The sequence below is a fragment of the Ceratotherium simum genome, chromosome 23 (assembly GCF_057802395.1).
Source record: "Ceratotherium simum simum isolate JZ-2026a chromosome 23, ASM5780239v1, whole genome shotgun sequence".
Taxonomy (NCBI): Eukaryota; Metazoa; Chordata; class Mammalia; order Perissodactyla; family Rhinocerotidae; genus Ceratotherium; species Ceratotherium simum.
In genome coordinates this window covers 32542106-32566978 of record NC_141922.1, presented here as the reverse complement: position 1 = coordinate 32566978, position 24873 = coordinate 32542106, and the positions used below count along the sequence as shown (strand labels likewise).

Sequence of the window (24873 nt, the reverse complement as noted above, 5' to 3'; positions counted from 1 at the left end):
TTTTAGACTTCTTCAGGCAAGACTGATCTCTTTTTGACTGTTTCATTTTCTTTGACATTGCTCGTCCCTCCCTTGCATCTTCTCTTCGTATTTTGCTTCCAAAAAACTATTCTCTTCTCTTTGCTACTTCTCGTCCATTGGTTATCATCTACTTGGGAAGTCAGCCCTTCCTCCTCACTATTTCCAAACTGGTTTAAGTCCAAAACTTTCTCGCCAGAAATGTTCGTATACTATCTCTACTTTAATTAATCACACACTGTAATATATCATTATGGTCGTATAGCATTTTAAAACCCTTATCTCCTTTGATTCTTAAAGCAATATAGTGATATAGACTGAGTAGATGTTATAATCCTCAGTTTATAGGTAAGAATCTAAATATCTTGTCCAAAATTGTGCACATATTGTGTCAGAATCAAGATAAAAAGCCAAGTCTTCTAACTCGTCAGACTAGAAATCTGCCCATGACATCCAGTGCTGTCAAAACTAGCTTTAGAGTCTCATCTCTGTGATTTAGTATAATATAATCTCTACTTATTTCCACCCATTTATATTTTACGAGGAATCAAGACAAAAACTTAACATCTCCTTAATATTTGCTGCTCTCCATCTGGTTATTTTGGGAGCTTGTCTTTCACAATATTTCAACCTATCAATCTTTTCCACATATAAAAACAAAATTTCCTTGCCAAGGCAGGTTTTTTTTTTTATCTGAACTGAGATTTTCTTAACTCCACTCTGCCTTAACCCTCTGCCATCAAGTTTAATTTTCTTACTCAAGATATTAATCATATTCCATTTTGTCCTGAATCATTTTATTGGTTCTCTTACATTTTCCCTATCCCAGGTCAGTTGGGAGAGGCCATTTCAGCTAGGCACAGAGATCTCTACATATAAAGATTGATCTGAAGGACAACATTACTGCTCCAACGTTCTAAAACCAGATAGACAAAGTAGTCATATTTTCCCTTCAGCAATAAGTTTAGTGTAGGTTTAAATGCATAATCCAAAACCTGGATGTCGATTCCAAAATCCAGTGCACTGTTTTCTAGAGTCCATTCGGTACATTTTAGTAGGCACTCCGTTGTTAAGAATTCTAGTGTCAAGTTTTGGGGAAGCCTAAATTAAAATAAACAGTTTTTATTATGACACATCTTTTAGGATTAGTGTTCATAGAGCAACAATTTATGAAACTGTGCACCTAAATCTATTCAAATTGACCTAGAAATGCAAAGACAGAGTTTCTCACAGGATTCTCAGTACTTCCTGTTTCCCATCTTTCTGGAAACACTTTGAGAAGAGACATGCACTGAATTTTGGCACTTAGCTTCTAGTTTGAGGCAGAGGTGCACTTTAATGAAGAATAAAATAAACACAATAATCTAGGCCTTGAACTTCAGTAAAAGGTTCTAATTGAGTGTATACAAAGCCCTATGTAAAGTTTTTGGTTGACTTTTCCCCCTCATTTCCACAGTCTGCCTCCTCCAACATATCTTATTGGAAATATTTCAAATCATTGAACACATCTTGAAACTTTCACAGAAAAAGCTCTCTCTTTCAAATTGTTTCCCACAATAGAGTTCTTAAGATAGCAGCCAATGAATTCACAGCGGTGACAGTTGCCTAAGCTCTATGTGTGTAAACATAGCCCTTAAACAAGGAAGATGTTGAAAATATGGAAAACTTCTCAATTTTATCTATCTGAACCTATTTACAGATGTTTCAATTTTTTAATTATTTTTAATATGTATTATTTTTAATATTTTTAATATGGTGTCAATATGTGTTGCATATATGGGTTTTATACAGCGATTTTTCCCCATTCAAACAAGGGTGTACTAAGTTCAGGTTAAATTTATACTTGAAGTTTCTAACTTCAACACAGTAAATTTTCTCTCAAAATATGAAGTTCAATAATTTTCCAATTCAAATGTGGAGCAGAAGCATAAATTACCAAAAGTAAACATTGGCAAATAAATTTTTTAAAGTTTGGTGTAAATAAGAATAAGCTAAATATGTTGTGAAAGCCAGAAACTAAGAAGAAAAAAATAGATACACTTCATGACATAAAACTATAATACTTCATAAAAAATAGGTTGAACAATAAATGACAAACCAGAGAAAATATATGCAACATATATGAATAAGTTTTAAAATCCATTAAAGAGCTTATATGATAAACAATCTAATAGAAAAATGAGAAACATACATGAATAGGCCAGTCACAGAAGAAGAAATGCAAGTGGTAAATAAACATGAAAAGATGCACAAGCTAACCTCTCAGGTAGACAAGACAATAGCTAGCAAGGTTTGGGGAAATCAGAAAGCCCATGCACATGTGGGGAAAACCTAAAATGTGGACATAATTTGTCAATATCTATGAAAATTTTAAATAATCACACAAAAATTCTAATAAATTGTAAATTATAGGGCATCTATAAAAATGAATGAGGTATATCTGTAGTTACATGTCTAATATATCCATGATAAATTATGATGTAAAAAAAAACCCCATCATTTAAAAAGTAGTTACAATCTATACACATACACATTCATCATATAAATATGTACTTGTGCGTGCATGTGATTGTATATGGGTATGCGTCTCAGTAAACACACACATAAATGTGCACACTCTATAGACACATGTATATCTTAGTATATTCATTGAAAAAGTCTGGAAGAATAAGCACCAAACTGTCATTCTGCTAATGACGATTCTCTATAGGGGGTGGTGGTGGTGAGGAGCATGGAATTAGGGAGAATTTGACCTTCGATTGTATACACTTCTATATAATTTAATGTTTAGATCAAGTTTGTGTTACTTTTTTTTATTAATCAGAGAGATGTGGTAAACAGTCATGAGTCTAGAAAGGTCTGGGAAGATAATGTCCTGGAGATAAAAAATTGGGCTGGGGGGCTGGCCCTGTGGCTTAGCGGTTAAGTACCCATGCTCCGCTACTGGAAGCCCAGGTTCAGACCCTGGGTCCACACCGACGCACCACTTGTCTGGCCATGCTGAGGCGGCGTCCCACATACAGCAACTAGAAAGGATGTGCAGCTATGACATACAACTATCTACTGGGGCCTTGGGGAGAAAAAGGGAAAAAAAAAGGTGGAGGATTGGCAATAGATGTCAGCTCAGGGCCAGTCTTCTTCAGCAAAAAAGAGGAGGATCAGCATGGATGTTAGCTCAGGACTGATATTCCTCACAAAAAAAAAAAAAAGTTTGGGCTGCATTAGTGAACCTCAGAATGTGGACTGATATGCTTGGGTCCCACGCAACGGGCTTTTGGGGATGCAGAATAGCAGTATAAACATCATCTTTATTTTACTTATATTAAGAACAATTACATATTTACAATATTTAATGTAAACACTATGTAATTTGTGTTTTCCATTAAAAATATTTTTTAGTAGTGTGTGTATGTGTGTGTGTGTGTGTATACAGATAAATGACATTTGTTGGGACAGAGCTACTGGGACATTTGCCAGTTCATCATTCATTCAACATTCAAAAAGCATTTAATACTATAGATACCATGCGTAGAGAATTATGCCTGGGAGCATAAACACAAAGATAAATAAAACACCATCTCTGTGTTCCAGAAGGTCATAGCCTAACAGTAGAGGGATAGATAAACACACACACACACACACACACATACAAGCACACACACACACATATTACAATGTGATGGGAGAATTGAAATAATGGGGGAAAAGGCAAGGTACAGTGTTATCACATACGTTTTGATGAGAAAATCTATTTGGCAGAGTCAGAGAAGAGTTCTTGGAGGGGGTAACATTTGCACTGAGTTTTGAAGGGTGGACAGGAGTTTGTGAGTTGAATAAAGAACTACAGGGGGGCTGGCCCCATGGCTTAGTGGTTAAGTGCACGCGCTCCGCTACTGGCGGCGTGGGTTCAGATTCCGGGCGCGCAGTGACGCACCACTTTTCGGGCCATGCTGAGGCGGCATCCCACATACGGCAACTAGAAGGATGTGCAACTATGACATACAACTATCTACTGGGGCTTTGGGGAGAAAAAGGGGAAAAAAAGGAGGAGGATTGGCAATAGATGTTAGCTCAGGGCTGGTCTTCCTCAGCAAAAAGAGGAGGACTGGCATGGATGTTAGTTCAGGGCTGATCTTCCTCACACACACACACACACACGCAAAACTACAGAGCATTCCTGACAAGTCAAACCTAAAAACATCTGAAATAATATCAAATCTTCAGTGTGAGTCTAACAACTAACATGATTAAACATTATGTATGTCAGACACTGTTCTCAGTGCTTTATATGGATTAACTCAATTAATCCCACATCAACTCCATGCACTGCTGTTATCATCATCCCTGTGTTACAAATTAGGAAACCAAAGCACAGAGAGTTTAAGTAATTTCCCCAAAGTCACTCAAATAATAAGTGGTAGAGTTGGTTATAGCAGGATCAAGGAAAAGTGAAACCCAGGTGGTCTGGCCTCAGAGCTCATGCTCTTAGCTAGTAGACCATACTTTCTAAAATATAAGAAGACTTGTGGAAGTAGGGGTACAAAATTAGGCTTATAATGATCGTGGACTGTGTTCTGTGCTAAAGAACTTGAACTTTCTTCAGTCAGTTACAGAGAATCATTAGGAGGTGGGGCAGATGCTGTCTAGAGAGTAAAAACTTGGGCTGAATTAGTGTGTGGGGGAACCTAAACAAAAGCAAAAATAGCCTGACGCGCATTTCAGAAAGAAGACTTTGGCAGAGCTCTGGATGACAGGTTTGAGAGGCATGAGGCTTAAAGCACAGAGGTCACTGCAGTGGCTGAGACAAGAATTAATGGGAGTCTGATCTAAAACATGGTCAGTGGAAATAGAAAAAGAGGAGAAATTGTAAAAATATTTAGGAGATGGAATTGACAGCATCAACAGTGATCGGTGAGGAATCAGGGAAAGGAAAGAATTAAGGTGACCTTGGAGTTCCAGTTTGATTCAGAATTCTATTCCACTCTAAAATCCTAAGGTTAATAAAATTTAAATGAAAAAAAATGCTATATACCATTACATTCATTTTTTTAAAATGTGAGAGGGGAAAAAATGTTCTCCTCAATCAGTGTCTGGAGGTGTTCCATTTACAAGGTATAGAATAGAGTAGTATAAATTCAAATACTTTTCCTTGATCCTTTCTATATGCAACTAACATAATTCAACTTAATGCTAGAAGTTGGCAAGATTTTACTTTAGTATTTTGTAAAGAACTTATCAAATGGAGGATGGCTTTAATTAAAAAGACTGTGACAACTTTTCATTCCTTTAGTCATATTAAGTATTAAAAATCAATACTTTATTATGCCATTATAATACTTTGCTTATAAGTTATAATTTAGTATCCTGAAATTACACACACTTCAATCACTTCAAATTAATTAACTTAGTAGCTTCCCATAAACTTCAGCTAGAAGATAGATGAGGCTTGTCAAAGAAGTTCAGTGAATTCCCAAGGTAAAATAGTTTATATTTCCTACTCCAGTATTAGGAGGAATAAATAATGATCTATGTAGGAATAGGCCAAAAACAACTAGCTTACACCTTTCTTCAAATTTATATGTGTTTGTGTTAAGAGGATAACTTGACAACCACATCAATTAATCTTGAGGCTGTATCATGTTGAAAAAATATTTTTATAATAATTAAGACAGAGAATCATCATGGACGTAAACCCTAATTTTGCCATACACTAGCTGTTTGGTCATGGGCAAATTACTTGACCTCTGTAAATTTCTTTATATATGAAATGGAAATAATAATAGGTTCTTTGCAGAATTAGTTGGAGGATTAGCAGCAGTGTATGTAAAGCACCTGGCACAGATAGTCACCTGATACTAGACAGCTAGACAGCAGATGATTTTGCTAACACTATGTCGGAATGGTCATCATATGTGTAGTTTCACTTCACTCTGAATGGTCTTACTGAAGATTTCACTAATATTCACTTTGCATATTCAACATAAGTATCAAGAAAACCTAACTGCTCCATCTTTGTACACATAGAATGTTGAGCTCCCTTCCTGTACAAGCTGGTGAGGCAAAAGAATTTCTTCTGGAATATTTTTTCACCTGTGCTCCCACCTTGGAAAAAGTTGGGGTTAAGTCAGAGAGCGGCAGACTCCTTGAAGCTCAGTCAGCTGACCAAACCTTTAGACTAAAAGATCCAGTTACACATTTGGTTTAGCCAAAGGAATTTGCATTTTGACATCTGTCCTTGTCCACCTCTTTTCTAACATTTTGAGCAGATGCGGCAGGAAACATACTGGAGAAATCTAATAAAAGTTGACAATTACATGTCCCACTTTGTGGTCACAGAAATCCCCTATGTGCAAGGTAAATATTAATGCTTCCCATTTCTTGGGTTCTTGATTGTGAAATTTCAATTATATGATCCCTTACATCCAAGTGCTGTTTCTTTGAGGTAAAAAATGAAACCAAGTTTTGAGATTAGGATAGCATCCAACAAAAGAAAAAAAATTTTCCTAAAGAAAACAAACCAGAAGCTTCTTGGAGTCACCCCCCACTAGACTGTTAGGAAATCAAGTGGTAGAGCAAATGTTGTTAATCCTATTCCTGCTTTGTGTCTTTGGCCATTTAGGGGATAAAGAAGAGAATCTAATGAGGTCAAAAATCCTTTTTCAATCCTACAAGTGATGCATTTAATTTGTCAGGATGTAAATCAGCAGGACTTCTCAGCATGATTATGTGGTATAATCCTGTCCATAAAATATTCTTCCTTATTCTGCCAAAGAAGCGATGGACCCGCCTAAGGTTCAGCTCACTGACTTGGCAGCTGAGGCCCCATCATACTCAAAACTGGTAAGTCACACACCCAGACACAACCCTGACATTCCTTGGGGAGGAAGCAAAGCTTAATTTAGATAATCCCCTTTGCAAAGTGTATTAGCTGATCCAAACCAGACCTGGCCAACTAAAGGCATGTTGCTCCTACATTTCAGAGATGCCTCAATGTAGAAATAGCTTCTTGTCACATTTGGAGCATTAAGATTCATTTAAGGACTAGGTAGGGATGATCAATAAACTATTTTAAAATATATAAACAGCTTCATATTTGACTTTGACCTTCTATCCACTTAAATGGTGGGGTGAGCACATTTCTTTGTGGTTCTAGAAAGTGCTTGGCAGAGTTCCTCTGATTCCATTTCACATATGAAAATAAACAATAACAATAAACAGAATAGGGAAAGTATGCTGTGTATCACAAATGGATACTTTTGGTTTACAGAAAGAAAAACACTTCTTTCTAAGTGGTTCATGGAAGAATATGCTTGGTTTAAGAAGAGATGTTCCACCACCACTCTATTACACACATTGGACCCTTCAACGGGAAGACACAGATAACTATAGAGATATGGCAATGGGAGGAGATACAGTACATTCATAGAAAGATAACACCAGGAACCACATGTGAGGTAATGTCATACTTGAGGGTCAAAAAAGAAAGAGGTGTAGAGTAGGAGTAAAAGATGTGTGTGTAAATTTTTGTCAGCATGAGCACAGAAATAAATTTCAAATTAAAACTGATATCCCTGAATTCATTGTGAAACACCTATATTGCTGGAAAAGGGAATTGTTATAATCCTGAAAAAGTTATGACTAGCAATAAATGATGTGATTCATATATGTAAGAAAACCTGAATTTTCCTAAGGAATTAGAGCTCAACGAGGAAAAAAAATTCATCAGCAGAAGGCATGTATGTGCTTGGGATCAGGAGTCAGATTCCTCTGAGAGGCTGTGGCACATGGAGAAACTCCTTCTACTTAACTCCTTCTCTTTTGAGAGCTCGAGCCTTGACTCAGCTTTACTAATCGAATAGAGAGAACAACCTTTAAGCAATTTCCCTTAAAAAAGGCAATTTCTCTTAAAAAAACAGTATTTCATGGTGAGAATCCCATAGTAAAAAATGATACTAGGTGCCATATCAAGAATCATGATGGAAAGACAAAAAATCCAAAAATAATCTGGAGATTATTTTGGTAATCTGGTAGAAGGGATATATTCTTTAAAAAAGAAGAAGAAGAAAAATAAGATTAGAGAAAAAAGAAAAATGAAAGAAAGACGGGCTGGCCCTGTGGCGTAGTGGTTACGTTCCCATGCTCCGCTTTGGCGGCCCAGGGTTTGCAATTTCGAATCCCAGGCATGGACATACGTATGGCTCATCAAGCCATGCTATGGCGCCGTCCCACATACAAAATAGAGGAAGATGGGCACAGATGTTAACTCAGGGCTAATATTCCTCAGCATAAAGAGGAAGATTAGCAAGGGATGTTAGCTCAGGGCTGATCTTCCTCACCACAAACAACAACAACAACAAAAAAATGAAAGAATGAATATGAGAAGGAGGGAGGGAAAGATAGACAGAGACAAGGAGAGACGAAGAGAGTTGAGTATAAGTGACACTTAAGGACAGCATTTGTTTTTGTAGTTAAGAAGTGAGCCCTCTCAGGCGTCCCAGTTTGTTTATGGTAGCCTGACAGCTAAAGTGTCAGATGTAGACTAGGGGATAATACATACCAGCAAGGGAAGAATTGAAGAAGGTAAATTCATGCTGACAATTTTTTAAAAGATAGATCATATGTGGTAACATACCTAGTGAGAGATGGATTAAAACCACCTTAGGTTACACCTATAAGATGAAACGCCATGCAGTTATTAAGAATGTTAGAAGGATATTTATTGATTAGAAAAGATATCTATCACCAAAGAAAGCAGGCTGCAAAACCATGTGTATAGCATGATTCAGCTTTTTGTGAAAAATATATTTAGATATAATATACAGCTACATATGTAGCTCTCTCAATGTTTTGGGATTCTGGTTTTCAATTCTATTTTGTGTACATTCTCCTTTTTCTACAATAAATGTGAGTTATTTATATAATTATAAAAACAGCCTAAAAATAAGGTAAAATTGTCATTGTTTTAGTTATTCATTCTTTTTTTTTGTGAGGAAGATCAGCCCTGAGCTAACATCCATGCTAATCCTCCTCTTTTTGCTGAGGAAGACCGGCTGTGAGCTAACATCTATTGCCGATCCTCTTCCTTTTTTTCCCCAAAGCCCCAGTAGATAGTTGTATGTCATAGTTGCACATCCTTCTAGTTGCTGTATGTCGGACGCCGCCTCAGCATGGTCAGAGAAGCGGTGCATCGGTGCGCGCCCGGGATCCGAACCCAGGCTGCCAGTAGCAGAGCGCACGCACTTAACCACTAAGCCACAGGGCCGGCCCCTAGTTATTCATTCTTAGACAAAGTTTTCACCATAGCATCTTGAAGGATATGACTATAAATGGGGTTCACTTTTACCAACAGAGCTAAAGCATGGTGAGACCCTAAATCAAGGGATGGCTGAGTAAAGTATACCTGTTACATGTATGTGCTGGTTATTGTGAAAATGCAGAAGGATAATTGCTACTTTTTAATAGAATTTTCAATTCCAGAACATTTCATCATGCAACCAGTTCAGGGTCAAGTCCTGTCAAGTTTATTTATAGCTATGCAGTTTACCCCATGACACAGTACAAAGATAAATAAATGTAAACTTAGAAATACAAGTCACAGAGCATGAGTGACTCCTTTCAGACTCTAAACCAACAGCTCATGTAAAAGTTTAATTATAATTGTTGTCATTAAGGTCTACTTCTAGTATGAATTTGGGAAATCCCTCTAGGTTGCAGATAGTATCAAGAGACCATACGGTATACTGGAAAAAGCAGGACTAGGAATGTAGAAACCTGGATTATTTTCCCAGTTCTGCCACTAGCAAGCTGTGTGACCTCAGACAGGTCACTCACTTCCACTCAGTCTGTTCCTTCATCTGTAAAGTAAGAGAAGAACCAGCAGTCCTCTTAGGTGCCTTCCTGGTTTGGAATATGGTGGAAACTCTAGTTCAACCAACACAATGGTATTTAAGTAGTTTCTAGCAACACAATGGTCTTTAACTCAATATAATGTATAAGAACTGAAACTTCTTCAAGTCATCCAAATATCCAGAAGAAAATGCAGTTAATATATAATATAGTTGTCCTACAGAGGTTAGTGCTTTGATTGAATTGCTCATCATAAATGTCAATGACTTCAAAATAATATAGGCTATATGCCATCCCAGCTTTCAAGATCTCTAAGTCTCATTTCACTTACCTGCAATGATTCATAATTTATAAAATATATCTATAGAGCCAACCAAAGAAATTTATCATGTCCAGAGTAAATAGCTTTAAACTGGGTGGGGCGGGGCAGGGGAACCTCTTGAATCAGCATTACAGGTAAATAATTTTCTGGAAAAAATAAATTTCATTTCCCTCTAGTGCAAAATTTCTGAATTCAACAATCTTGTAGCTTTCTACAAGCTTAAGGATGAGTAGAGTGGTGATTCAAGTTACAGTTTCAGAGCCTCTATTCTCTATTGCCATAAATTTTGATTCTGCTGAAAACCGTCAATATTTTCTGTCGGTGAATTAAGTCATATAATCAAATACAGGCATACTTTGTTTTATTGCACTTCACTTTATTGCACTTTGCAGATATTGTGTTTTTTACAAATTGAAGGTTTGTGGCAACCCTGCATCAAGCAAGTCTATTGGTGCCATTTTTCCAACAGCATTTGCTCATTTCGTATCTCTGTGTCACATTTTGGTAATTCTTGCAATGGTTCAAACTTTTTCATTATAATTATATTTGTTATGGTGATCTGTGACCAGTGATCTTTGATACTAGTCTTGTAATTGTTTTGGGGTGCCATGAACCGTGTCCATAAAAGATGGCGAACTTAAACAATAAATGTACGTGTTCTGGCTCCTCCAATGACCAGCTGTTCCCCCATCTCTCTCCCTCTCCTTGGGCCTCTCTATTCCCTGAGACACAATAATATTGAAATTAGGCCAATTAATAACCCTAAAATGGCATCTAAGTGTTCAAGTGAAAGGAAGGGTCACACGTCTCTCATTTTAAATCAAAAGCTAGAAACGATTGAGCTTAGCAAGGAAGGCATGTCAAAAGCTGAGACAGGCTAAAAGCTAGGCCTCTTGTGCCAAACTGTTAGCAGAGCTGTGAATGCAAAGGAAAAGTTCTTGGAGAAAATTAAAAATGCTACTCCAGTGAACACCTGAATGATAAGAAAGTGAAACAGCCTTGTCGCTGATATGAAGAAAGTTTTAGTGATCTGGATAGAAGATCAACCCAGCCACAACATTCCCTTAACTGAAAGCCTAATCCAGAGCAAGGTCCAACTCTCTTCAATTCTGTGAAGACTGAGAGAGCTGAGGAAGCTGCAGAAAAAAAGTGTGAAACTAGCAGAGGCTAGTTCATGAGGTTTAAGAAAGCAGCCACCTCCATAACATAACAGTGCAAGGTGAAGCAGCAAGTGCTGATGTAGAAGCTGCAGCAAGGTATCCAGAATATCTAGCTAAGACAATTAATGAAGGTGGCTACACGAAACAACAGATTTTCAATGTAGACAAAACAGCTTTCTATTGGAAGACGCCATCTAAGACTTTCACAGCTAGAGAGGAGAAGTCAATGCCTGGCTTCAAAGCTTCAAAGCACAGGCTGTCTCTCTTGCTAGGGGCTAACGCAGCTGGTGACTTTAGGTTGAAGCCGATGCTGGTTTACCAATTCAAAAACCCTAGGACCCTTAAAATTATGCTAACTCTACTCTGCCTGTGCTCTATAAATGGAACAACAAAGCCTGCGTGACAGCACATCTGTTTACAACATGGTTTACAAAATATTTTAAGCCCACCGTTGAGACCTACTGATCAGAAAAAATGATTCCTTTCAAAATATTACTGTTCATTGACAATGTGCCTGGTCACCCAAGAGCTCTGATGGAGATGTACAATGAGATTAACGTTGTTTTCATGCCTGCTAACACAACATCCATTCTGCAGCCCATGGATCAAGGAGGAATTTTGACTTTTAAGTCTTATTATTTAAGAAATACATTTCATAAGACACAGCTTCCATAGATAGTTATTCCTCTGATGGATCTAGGCAAAATCAATTGAAAACCTTCTGGAAAGGATTCACCATTTTAGATGATGTTAATAACATTCATGATTCATGGGAAGAGGTCCAAATATCAACATTAAGAGGAGTTTGGAATAAGTTGATTCCAACCCTCATGGATGACTTTGAGGGGTTCAAGACTTCAGTGGAGGAATAACTGCAGATGTGATGGAAATAGCAAGAGAACTATAATTAGAAGTGGAGCCTGAAGATGTGATTGAATTGCTGCAATCTCATGATAAAACTTTAACAGATGATGAGTTGCTTCTTAGGGATGAACAAGGAAAGTGGTTCCTTGAGATAGAATCTACTCCTGGTGAAGATGCTGTGAAGATTGTTGAAATGACAACAAAGAATTTAGAATACTCCATAAACTTAGTTGATAAAGCATCGGCAGGGTTTGAGAGGACTGGCTCCAATTTTGAAAGAACTTCTACTGTGGGTAAAATGCTATCAAACAGCATCGCGTGCTACAGAGAAACCGTTTGTGAAAGAACAGTCAATCAATGGGGCAAACTTCATTGTTGTCTTATTCTAAGAAATTGCCACAGCCACCCCAGGCTTCAGCAACCACCACCCTGATCAATCAGCAGCCATAAACACTGAGGCAAGCCCTTCCACCAGCAAAAAGATTACAACTCACTGAAGGTTCAGATGATGGTTAGCATTTTTTAGCAATAAAGTATTTTTAAATTAAGGTCCATACATTGTTTTTTTAGACATAATGCTATTGCACACTTAATAGACCACAGTATAGTGTAAACATAATTTTCATATGCACCGGGAAACCAAAAAAATCATGTGACTCACTTTATTGCGATATTCACTTTACTGCAACATTCACTTTATTGTGATATTCGCTTTATTGCAGTAGTCTGGAACAGAACCCACAATATCTCCAAGTTATGCCTGTAATTTCTGTAGGTCAATATCTCCAAGTTACGCCTGTAATTTCTGTAGTTATGGTAGGATTTGAACAACTGAACATTAGATAGATTAGTGTTAAAAGTTATAAAAAGCAAATATTTCAAGAGTGTAAGCAACAGTATTAATTTTATTGTTGACATCCTTGCTGCATTCACCTTAAGCTCTCTTTTATTTTTATACTAAAAATTCATTGGGCTCTTTATTACTTTTTTTTTTCCTGAGGAAGAATCGCCCTGAGCTAACATCTGTTGCCAATCTTCCTCTATTTTGTATGTGAGATGCTGTCACAGCGTGGCCACTGATAGATGAGTGGTGTAGGTCCATGCTGGGGAACCAAACCCAGGCCACTGAAGCAGAGTGCACTGACCTTAACCACTAGGCCACCAGGGTTGGTCCTCTATATTTCTTTTTTTGCAAACCACTTCAATCTTTTTTTTTTTTTTAAGAGTTGGCAGAGAGGTGTAGGATATAAATAAGTACATACACAACTATTTTTGGACTACAACAATTCTCACCTGTTTTTCTCATGAATCTTTAGGATTTCATTTGTCTGTTGAAGAAGTTGCTTCTCTAGTTTGTATGTTGATAATGAATTCTCCAGCAGTTGTATTTCAAGTCGAGAAGTTTGATTTAGTACCTTAAGATAAAAGATAAAAACATTTCCAACTTCAATCACAAAGAGTAGAAAACAATTATTTGGGGTTTTTTATTTAGCTATGTTTTCTTTTTAAATAATGTTTCTTCCAGAATAACTAATTAAATGGTCTACATTCTATTAATTAATGCTTTACATGTGTCTTAAACATATTTGTTTGAAATTGAGGTTGCAGTTGAATGAAAAAATTAAGTTGTTAAATCTATTTTCATGGCCTGAATCCCTAGGATATTCTACTGTGCTAGTTGCTTTATATATATTATCTCCAATATTTACAAGTACAAGATTAGTATTAGTAAAAGGTCTTAGATATCGTGTATAACTAAGAATAACCGATAGTCATATAAAATATGCCTGCCCTAATCTATCACCTTACAAAAACCAATTAGAAATGTGCAAACAACTCTTAATGTAGTTTAAACACATTCATGATCACACATGTATTGAATAACCATCACGTTAGGTCATGTCAGCCTTTCCAAATGTCATATCATTTCATAGACGTGGGTGCCTGTTGAAGAAGGAATTGTTATAATCGCTTTACAAATGAGGAAACTGAGGTTCAGAGAGAGGCCCAAATCCACAAAGGAACCAAGGGAAGAGTTAGGTTTCAAACTCAGACAGGGTGACTTTAATTCTGCTGTTTACACAGAAAGCTAAGAAGAGGGAGAGTCAAACCATCCTGGGTCTTAATCTGAGGAGATGAAATGACCAGGAGCCCAGATGGCACCAAAGACAGATGGTAGTTATCCTTTCAACTGCACTACACTGGGTCCTCTAGAAACAGTAAATCTTCAACTCATCTTGAATCACAAGGACTCATGAAGCTAGTTGGGCTTTAATATAATACGAATGAATCTATGAGCCGTGAACCCAAACCTACACATCTTCCAAGCAAACATCACACACTCTGTTCCTAGAAGATGCCGTCAAACTGTGGCATTGCCCTTGTTCCTCCCTGTCTCTGTCCTGTCCGCCACCTGCCTTCTTCCTTAAGGGAGGTAAAAAGGGCATGGAAAACGGTATAATTAGTTTTAAAAGCTCCCTATGCCATTTGAGAACTTTTACAACCAACACACCTTTCTTAGAATTACTTATTGAAAGGCACCTGGGAAATCTTCTGGAGGGTCAATATCAATCTAAAGGGTCTCCTCGAAAAATGACACCATGATGGGGCAGGCCCAGTGGCGCAAGCGGTTAAGTGCGTGCGCTCTGCTGCGGCGGCCCGGGGTTCGCCGGTTCAGATCCGGGGCACGCACCGACGCACTGCTTGGCAAGCCATGCTGTGGTGGCATCCCATATAAAGTGGAGGAAGATGGGCACGGATGTTAGCCCAGGGCCAGTCTTCCTCAGCAAAAAAGGAGGATGATTGGCAGAGGTTAGCACAGGGCTGATCTCCTCACAAAAAAAATAAAAATGACACCATTAGAACTCTCTTCCTTTTCTGTAGCAGGTCTAAACTTGGGATTATATCAGATGCACATAGAAAACCTTTTCAAAATACAGTGACATGACCAGGGCTGGGCTGGGGCTACAGGAGATTGTGGGGGAAGGGGATGTATTTGCAGGAGAGCAGGACAGAGACTAGGGTGAGATGAGATGGGCAATTGCCTCAGTTGCAAAATTTAAGGAGGTGCCAAAAACCTCGGTAATCAAGATAAGTAATATTTTAACGCAACATTTTAAGATCAAAATTAATATAAAAAAATCCATGTTGAACAGAATATCATTTTAAAATAAAGACAGGATCTATCCCTGCACATGTATAATTCAGTCTTGCATGACCTTATCTCACTCCCTCACCCTAGTCCCAGACCTGTTGAGGGGTTGGGGGGGCAGGGAGAGGGGTGGAGAAGAGAATGGGGAGATGGGCCATTTTGCTTTAAAAAAGTTTTAAGCTCCTATGATTCATTTATACAATTGTCATGAATATAGATCCAAAAGACAGTCTAAAAGTTACTACTACTAATCAAATCTTATACTTGTGGAGTATTTTAGAGTTAAAAAAAATATTTTCCTGTTCTCAGTTGTTTCATTTGAGGAAAAACAGGAGCAAGACAAAAGAACTTGGGATTTGAAGACAGAGTTAGGAGAAGCCCAGAGGAGAAAATGGTAGAGAATGTAAAGACTGGGCATACCTAGATATAACTTTCAACTATTAAACATATTTTTGTCCAGGGAAGTTTTCTGTTTATCTATTAACTAGAATGACAATTTATAAAACAAATTAATTATAAAATAAATTAATAATTACTATAAAAAATAATAAGATAAATTAAAACAGTTAAATAGCGGATGAACTATCTCTATCTTTTGTTGACACTTAGAACAGTGCTTGGTACAGAGAAGACACTCAATATCTATTGGATAAACGAAAGGTACGTTGTCTCACTGAATCAAGCGTATCATATGCTGTTCGATAAAATTGATTTTGCCCTTATTCACTATACTTTCTAATTACACTTCCTGATATTCTCAAATATCAAAATTTTCATTTTACAAAAACCAGAAATTGTTCTTCTCCATGTCTCAGAAGAACATGAGAGAACAATGAGAACAGAATGGAACCATCCAAATTAAAAATGAAGCTGCCTATAACTAAATCTGGAGACCACTACGGCTCCTAATTTTTCTCTACTTAGTCTCTCTACATTGCTACACAGCAACCAGAGTGATTTTTTTTAAATCATAAGTCAGATCATGTCATCTCATGTTAAATATGGTAATGGCTTCCCTTTCCAATTAGAATAAATTCCAAAGTTCTTAGCCCGGCTATAATGTCCTATGTGATCAGGACCCTGCTTACTTCTCAGATTTCACTTCCTGCCACTCTCCTCTTGTTTATTATGCTCCAACCATACTGACCTTCTTTCTGCCACCCAAACATGCCAAATTCATTTTCCACCTCAGGACCCTTGCACTTGCAGTTTCCTCTACGTGGAATGCTCATCCCTTCCCAGATGTATGGTTGATTTCTTCTCATCATTCAAGTCTTTCTCAGGGAGGCCCTTCCTGGCTACTCTCCGTAAAGTAACTCCCCCATCATCCTCCATCAGGTCACCCTGTTTTATTTCTTTATGGAACCATCACTATCAGAAATCATCCTGTCCGTTCACTCATTTGCTGTCTCTCTGCCCCATGAGGATGTCAGTTGCACAGAGGCAGAACTACTTCATCTGGACCCCACCAAATCTCCAGAGCCCAGCATGGGACCAGGCAAACTGAGCACTCAGATCTATTTGTTGGATGATAGGCTAGACAATGGACAGTGAGTTGTTTTTCGAGTGGGGTAATGGTCAGAGAGCAGGTAACAGGCCACGTGAATATCAAGCTGGACTTCAGTTATAACAGCCCAAATCTAAAGTAGCATCTGACCGTGGGAGAAGAGGGGGACAAATCTCAGAAGTCCAGGCTAAAAGTAGGGTCATCTTAGGCCAGTTTGAGCACAAACGCCAATCCATTCTCTTCTTTCCCCAACACCTTGACTCAATAGCTGCTTTATTTCAACTCTCTCCACTGATGAAATGAAATAGGCCTAAAGTTCAAAAGCGGGCAACTGAGAGAACTGTACAGTAAACTATGATAAATTGACCACTTTCTTGCCATGTGTCTATGGAACTTGCTGCTTAACAATAATCTAAGCGTTCCATTAAAATGACAAAAGAAATTTCCTTCTTTAGCCTAAACATATTCCAAAAGCACATCTCTGCAAAAAAGAAAGAAAGAAGAGAAAAGAAAAGCAAAAAGGAGAGTTAAGAGTTTGTGAAACAAGCCCCCAAGGAACAATTTCAAAGCTTGAATTTTCCAGAATATACCACAGAGTAAGGAAGTCAAAAGACTTGAAACTGAGGATTTATGGACTATAAAATTTTAATTCTTTCTTTAAAAAATAAACAAAAATTTTAAAATAAAAATTACTAGTGTCTCAAAGAAAGCGAGCTAGAGAATTTCAGCCAGTTCCCCTTTAATACTTCTGAGAGTGCCTCTGATCTTCCTTAAAAGGAAAATCTCCCACAAAAGAAAATTTCTTTCACCAGCATATTAAGTTTGAAATAAGCCTTGTCTGTAGGTTTGTATTCCCTTTTACTTTAATTATGTTTTTCAAATGAAAAATATAACACAAGGTATGATGACTCAGCAATTAGAGTTTTACCGAGGAATGAAGGCTGACACATGTACAAGGAATGAGAGAGTTAGAAGATGACCATTTTGCAAAATCAGTGAAATAATTTATTTGGTCAGTGATGGGCAATGTGATAAAGTATCACCCTACAGGTTGCTAATTTCCAAGGGGAAAGTGGACCATTAGAATCGAAAGCTATGGAGGCTCCTACGCTAACCACGTTAATGCAGCATCACTGAGAGTGTGGCAAGCTGGCATTTGTGCCTCCTGATGAGATGCAATAGGAAGTGAGCAGTAATTCTACAAAGCACTGCTACCACAATGTCCAACTCAACCTAATTGAGCCTTTAGAATTAACTTCCAATTAAAGAAACCATGGGGGATGGAAGAGTAAATTAAATGCACCATAAAGAAATATTCAGACAAATTCAGAATATGAGACAGGTTACAAAACAATTGACTCAGTTTCTTTAAAATCTCAGGGGAAAAAAAAAGCAAAAGAATGCTCCAAATTAAAAGGGACTATTAAGTCCTGAAAAATAAAATGCCTATAAATTTTTGGTGGAACAATTGAGGAAATTTGAATGTGAAAATTAGATAATCTTAGAGAACTATTGTTAATCTTAGTCATGAAAATATAATATAATAATATATAACTAATACTACATAATCATTATATATAATTATATTTTATATTTTTATTATGTACAAATATGTATTATATATATAATATAATGATAACCTTGCTGGGTTATGGAATTTAGTAGAGACAGAACTTATATTACAGATATAGAAATTGCAGGTAGAACTAACCTGCTCAACACAGGTAATAAGCAGTAGAGTGAGAATGGAAGCCAGGTCGTCTGTCTCTGGAGTCTGAGTTCTTTCCCATAGGCTCGTATAGCTGTACACAAGCAGCTTCCCTCTGGCCAAGAAAAGTACCTCCCCTCAGTCAATAACAACTGCTATCAAAACGGTTCCTTTCAAATCACCATGAGAGCTTCTGCTTGCTGCAGCTGATGGCATCCAGCTTCTCCCTTCTCTCCTCCCCAACACTAAACTAGCACTATGAGGCAGGAAGGTGGCCAAATTTCTCATGCTCCTCAGAGTAAGCAGAAAATACCTTCATCCAATGTTCTTAGTAGGTCAGAACATCTTTGTAGTAGACTGCTTCTGTTCAAAGTTGATTCTGACCCATCAGTAATTTGTGGATATATATTACCACCAACACGCAACCCTTAAGACATTGCCCTTGCGCTTGGGAGCATAGGGCTGAAATCTACAGAAATTAAGGGACTAATATTAATTAATGTAACCATTTGACAAATGTTTATTGACAGCCTACCTTGTACCAAGTACTGTTCTAAATCTTAAGGATAGAGTAGTGAACAAGACAGATAAAATTCTTGCTCTCTAGGAGTTTGTATCCTAGTGCAGGGCATGGCCAGCTTTTTGGTAAAAGGCCAGGTAGTAAACAGCTTAGTCTTGGCGGGCCATATGGTCTCTGGAGCAGCTACTCAACTCTGCCGTTGTATTGAGAAAGCAGCCATACACAACATATAAATGAATGAGTATAGTTGTGTTCAATAAAACTTTATTTACAAAAAGAGATGGCAGTTCAATTTGACCTGTGGGTCATAGTTCACTGAGCCCTTTCCTAATGCATTATCAAACATTTTTTCCAGACCTTGTGAGAAAATTAATTACCAGGGTATTTTCCTTAGATTACCCTTTAGCAAATTTATTTTATTGCCATTTCAATTAGGTCAAAATTAAATGATCATTCAATTATTCTCTCATCAAGTTAAAGAGATCCAGTGGCTCAACTTTGAGAGCTGCTCTTTCAAACCTATTTCTGCCTGGAGATTCATGCTCATTGATTAAACTGTTACAGAACAGCCTTAAATTTGTAACTATACAATTAACGTCCAAACAACAGGTGTGATTAGTTCATGACCTCTGAGAAGCAAATGATAAAATGAGATTAGGCATGCAGGAAATTTATTAGGGGACATGCCCAGGAAAAACAATTAGGGAGAAGCCAAAGTTGGCTAGGAGTGCCTTCTGACTAAGATGCAGGTCTAAACACAGTGAAGAAGAGAGGGAAGGAAGGGAGACTGAGTGCAAGTCTTAGCCTGCAGGGCAGTTGTGAGAAGGGTTGGCAAAGCTGATGGAGAGCCCTTAGCCAGTTATGTGTCAGTGGAGTCCTACAGCTCCCAGGAGCAAGTATGACCAAGCATTGCTGCCACAAAGTGTCTTGGCTGGAAATGGCCACTGAGAATTGCAGCCTCTGCACCAAAACAGTGATGGATTTCAGAGCACAGCAGCTGGGCCATTGGCCAATTATATCCCCCACAGCAGGAGATTGGAAAGGTGCATTTTTATAGCTGTTAGGAAAGGCTCCATAGCTAATTAACTTTCTTAAAGTTAAGAAGAAATGGTTCAGAAAAATTTTGCTACATTAACTTAATTAAGCTCACTGAGGATAAGGACTGCTTTACTTATTGTTGTATTCTATATTGTATTTAAAAATATCTTGCATCAAGGAGGTACTCAAAATATAACTTTTTAAATTTGATGAAATTCATTTCTAACATTATGGTTCCCACATAAATGATTGAAAAATTGGAGGAAATTTAGGATCAGTGTCTAAGGAACTTCCCTATAGTTACAGAGCAAGCAAGTGCCAAGGACAACTATGGATCCTAGGGTTACATGAGATGATGTGCAGGCGTATGGTAAAATGGCAATAATTGGTGTCCCATCAGCAGCAGCAGAACAGCAGCAGCATCTTCATCATTTACAGAAAACACTCAGTTGTTACTATTAGGTTCACATTACTTTTGCTTCATCTGATTTCCATCTCACCCTCTGCTGGACCCATTTAGTGTCCACAACCTTAGAGAGAGAAAGGAATCACGAGAGAGAGAGAGTATAGATAGAGAGCTGGTAAAGCATGTAGATTCTGACGCCAGACTGCCTGGGTTCAAATCTTCGCTCTAACATGTACTGGTTCTTTCATCTGGGGCAAGTTGCTTTGCCTCTCTGTGTTTCAATTTCCACATCTTTAAACAAGGGATGGTAATAGTACCAACCCCATAGGATTTTAAAAAAATTATTAAATAGCTAATATATGTAAAATTGCTTAGAACAGAGCCGAGCACAGATTATTAGAGGCGAATTTTAATGTAGTTTGTTTGTCTATTAGTGTGCCTCTAATCAAAATTGGCCTGAGAAAGAAGTCAGAAATAGCCTCACACTATAGGAAGGGAGATGAATAATGTCTGATGTTAACCCCTTCATATGGCGCCCTTGGAAAGAGGAACTGGAAGGAGAGGAGATATTGATACAAACTGATAACAGAGTGAGAAAAACACTGCAAGCTAGACTAAGGAGGAAGCACCAGGCATGGTGTTGGTTCCTGATTCTCACCACCATGGCCAGCTGGGTTATTTAGATGTGCTCATTATCTGTCTCTTTTCTGACCATGATGTTTACGGAGCACAAGAGTATCTCTAAATGCCATTGCAGTAAAACTGTGGCTCTACCATCTTTTGTTAAGTATAACTCTAGAAGGTGAGCAGGGGACTAGAAAGCAAGAAGTTACTTATCTTTATAACATCATCATGTGAAAGTTAGGGCGTCAAAATATATTGCCAAACCATTGGCATGAGTGTCTAAAATAACCGAGGACCTTAAATCAGTTTTGGAAAGCAGCACTTACCAATATAAAATAAAGCACAATGAATATGGGAGCAAAAACCTGGGCGCATACCTGGATACCACAAAAGGATCTACTGGTTTATAAATGCTTATTACAAAAGAATAAAGTATATTGAGATTAAGGATTAATTCAGGATTCATTCTGTAAACTTGGCCCTGTATCAGGACTTGAGTGCACTCGAATGGTTATGTCTAAGTAGAACATGTCCTACTGCAAAGGTTCAAAAAAGCACCACGTGGGTATATATTCGCGTGAAAAAGTTTGGAGCATCACAGCTACAAATAGCACAGACAACTGGAAGACGTTGAAATGAAGATGTAAAGAACACCCAGGATTCACTTCTTAAGGTAGGACATAGTTTGTCTGAGCCATTGTCTTCCTTCTTCACCTTTCTCTCATTGCCAGTTCTGACGGATCTGTGATTTTTGAGATGTTTTCCCAGTTTTTAGCTATCTTAAAATTCTTCTTGGTTCATCTAATAAACTTTCATTGGCCTTTAGTGACTATGTAGTTTTAGCTGCTCCATACAAGGAATAATTATTTTTTTCTACGAATTTTCTGTACTATTTTCCAAAGTACTTCTCTCTTACCCTTAAGAATAAAGAACAAGGGGCCCGCCCAGAGGTGTAGTGGTTAACTTTGTGTGCTCTGCTTCAGCAGCCCAGGGTTCGCGGGTTCGGATGCCAGGCGCCGGATGCAGTGCTTATCAAGCCATGCTGTGGCAGCGTCCCATATAAAGTAGAGGAAGATGGGCAAGGATGTTAGCCTAGGGCCAATCTTCCTCACACACACACACAAAAGAATAAAGAACAAGTTGTTATCTCTTAAAATCTTACATGGCATGCGTCTTAACAGTTTTGAGATTAATATGCTGACAATGGAAACTTTTTTCCCCACAACTCCAATTCTTAAGTGGAAAGAGAACAAAAACAACTCAAGAGATTTTTAGGGATGGAAAAAATAAAACAAAACCTTGCTATGTATATCATAAAACTTATTATAACAGAAATGCATAAAAATTTTAAATGTTCAATCAAATAAGGTAACATTAATTGTGTATTTCAGCTTTTGAATATATAGAATGCTTTGTAGGAGATGGTGAGCATTCTGTTCTAATAAAAAGAAAGAAAATACACTCACATTATTTATATCACTGGAAGCCAGTGCTCTTACATCACCAAGCTTGCTCAGTGGGATGATAAAGGATTATATAAAGTCTCATAATTTTTAGTTATAATATGTTGTTTACCTTTCCCCATCCCCCATGGTTATCTGATGATAGTGTGTAGCAAAAAATATTTTCCAAGTCTATGTGATTTATTGCTCCAATGTAATCCATTAAGTTTGCATTCAGTTAGTTAATTTTTCATATTACTAATGGAGGGGGACAGAAAAGGAAAGAAATGAGTATGCCTCAGTTTGAGTCCCAGATTCGATTCACTAGCTGTCTCAAGGTGAGAAAATCAAAATTTCTGACTCTTGTCTGCTCTAAATGGTTTCTAAAAAATCATTTGTACAAGGGAAAATGGTTTGTGTAATATAAAATCCTCTGTCCATATAAATTATCCTTGTTATTTCTCTTTAAATACCAGCATATGATCTGTGATGCCATTAATACAAATGAAATAAAACAGAAATAAGGTTGCATCTTATTTTTGAATTTATACTATTAAAATAATTAAACAAGGAGGCTACTAGACTGAGGTGGCTCTAATGCCTTGGTAATCTACATAAGCAAACTAAAATCTAAGCCAGAATCAATGTACTTGAATTCAAGAAAATGAAACTTAAGGACAACCAATCACAAACAGCCAAGGAGGCTTTCCCAAATAAGGCAACAACTTAAGCTCTAGCCAATCAAATAATTTTCTTGCTTTGCTTCTGCATCTCCTTTATTAAAACCTTTCGCTTAGCTCCTACAGTAGAATGCTCATTACTACTTTCCATTGGCGCTGCCCACTTCGAATTGATGTTTGCTCAAATAAACTCTTGAAAACTTTAATTTGCCTCAGTTTATCTTTTAATAATATATTTCAGCTTTGATTCTAGAAATCAACTATACTGAGATAGAATCATACTCTGGGTTTCAAAATGGTAACTGGAATAACCACTTCCGCAGTTAAAAGGGGACCAAGAGATCATCTTCTGGTCATCAAAAATGATATTTACATTGAACTGTAATGGTAGGTTTGTGACAGTGATGATCAAAGGGAATTTTACTGATTTGTACATAAATAAGTACGACTGTACATAAATAAGTATGCTATCGACCATGGTAGGGTAACATTTTATATATATGCACATATATGTATATATGGAGAAAGTTTTAATTGACTTCTCATTACAAAATCATGCTGAATGAAAAAAAAAGCTACACTTCCTGATCAGTTTATTTGGGATTTTCCTTCCTATCCACTGAATGCACAAAACCTTTGCAGGTGCCATTACAGCTGGAGTAATACCAGAGACAAAACAGGACAGGTCAACAATGTACATCAAAGGCACCAATTTGACCCAAGTGGTTATTTTGTTTGACACATATCATATCACAGTTGGTAGCTGCGGTGTTTATTTGAATTTAAACGCTGATTAAGTCCTTTGCCAGTCCTGTTTTTGCAAACACATACAAAGCTAAATATACCAACCCTTATTAAATCAAAAGAAACATGCATAGCGTGTCAGGCAGCCATTGTTGTTATTATCAATAAACAAAAATGTATATGTTTCCCCAATCCCAATGCTGAAATGTGCCTTGTGTTTATGCAGTAAGCTAAAGGGAAAAAAAAAAATCTTCCTGGGTAAGAGTTTATCGACTCCGGCCCAGGGGCGTACCTGGGTCTCAACATCTGTCAGCTTCCTGGTCTGCTCTGCCGTCTGAGAGAGGAGGCTGGTTCCTATCTCGAGCATAGTGGCCGTGTGGTTCTGAACTGCATTCTGCTGTATCTGGGCCATCTCCGACTTCATATTTTCCACAATGTAATTCTCAATCTGCAAAAGATAAAGGACAAAACATACTACATTATGAGCAAAGCCTCTTGGTTGAAGCATGTAATATTTACAATGACGAAACAAGACACAGCTGGCAAATTAGCCATCTGGCAGGGATGTCTGTCCTCTGCATCTTCAGGAGTTGGGGAAGTGGGAGCAGAGCACATAGGGATCCAGTTGCTAACAAACTCCTAATATACGGACAAATATATATTCCAAATCACATTCATAATGAAAACCTGCACTTGGACAGTGCTTTCTTGTCGACATCATCTCATTTAACCCTCACAGCAAAGATGTGAGAGTGAGGCACAGACGGCCTCATTGTTCTTTTTATTTTACAGCTGAGGAAACAGAATCAGAGAAGGTCAATGAGGAGCCCAATGTCACCCAGC

At 37.7% G+C, this 24873-nt stretch overlaps 1 protein-coding gene across 3 annotated transcripts in view; it reads right to left on the bottom strand.

The window, feature by feature from the left end:
* ANGPT1 (angiopoietin 1) overlaps window positions 1-24873 on the bottom strand; it is a 249471-nt gene that overhangs the window by 77731 nt on the left and 146867 nt on the right. For all 3 annotated transcript variants that reach the window (XM_004431258.3, XM_014788115.2, XM_087447548.1), the window contains exons 2-3: window positions 24323-24478; window positions 13504-13625 (exon numbers count right to left, since the gene is read on the bottom strand). In XM_004431258.3, coding sequence (XP_004431315.1) covers window positions 13504-13625; window positions 24323-24478 — 278 coding nt within the window. The remainder of the gene's footprint in view (window positions 1-13503; window positions 13626-24322; window positions 24479-24873) is intronic.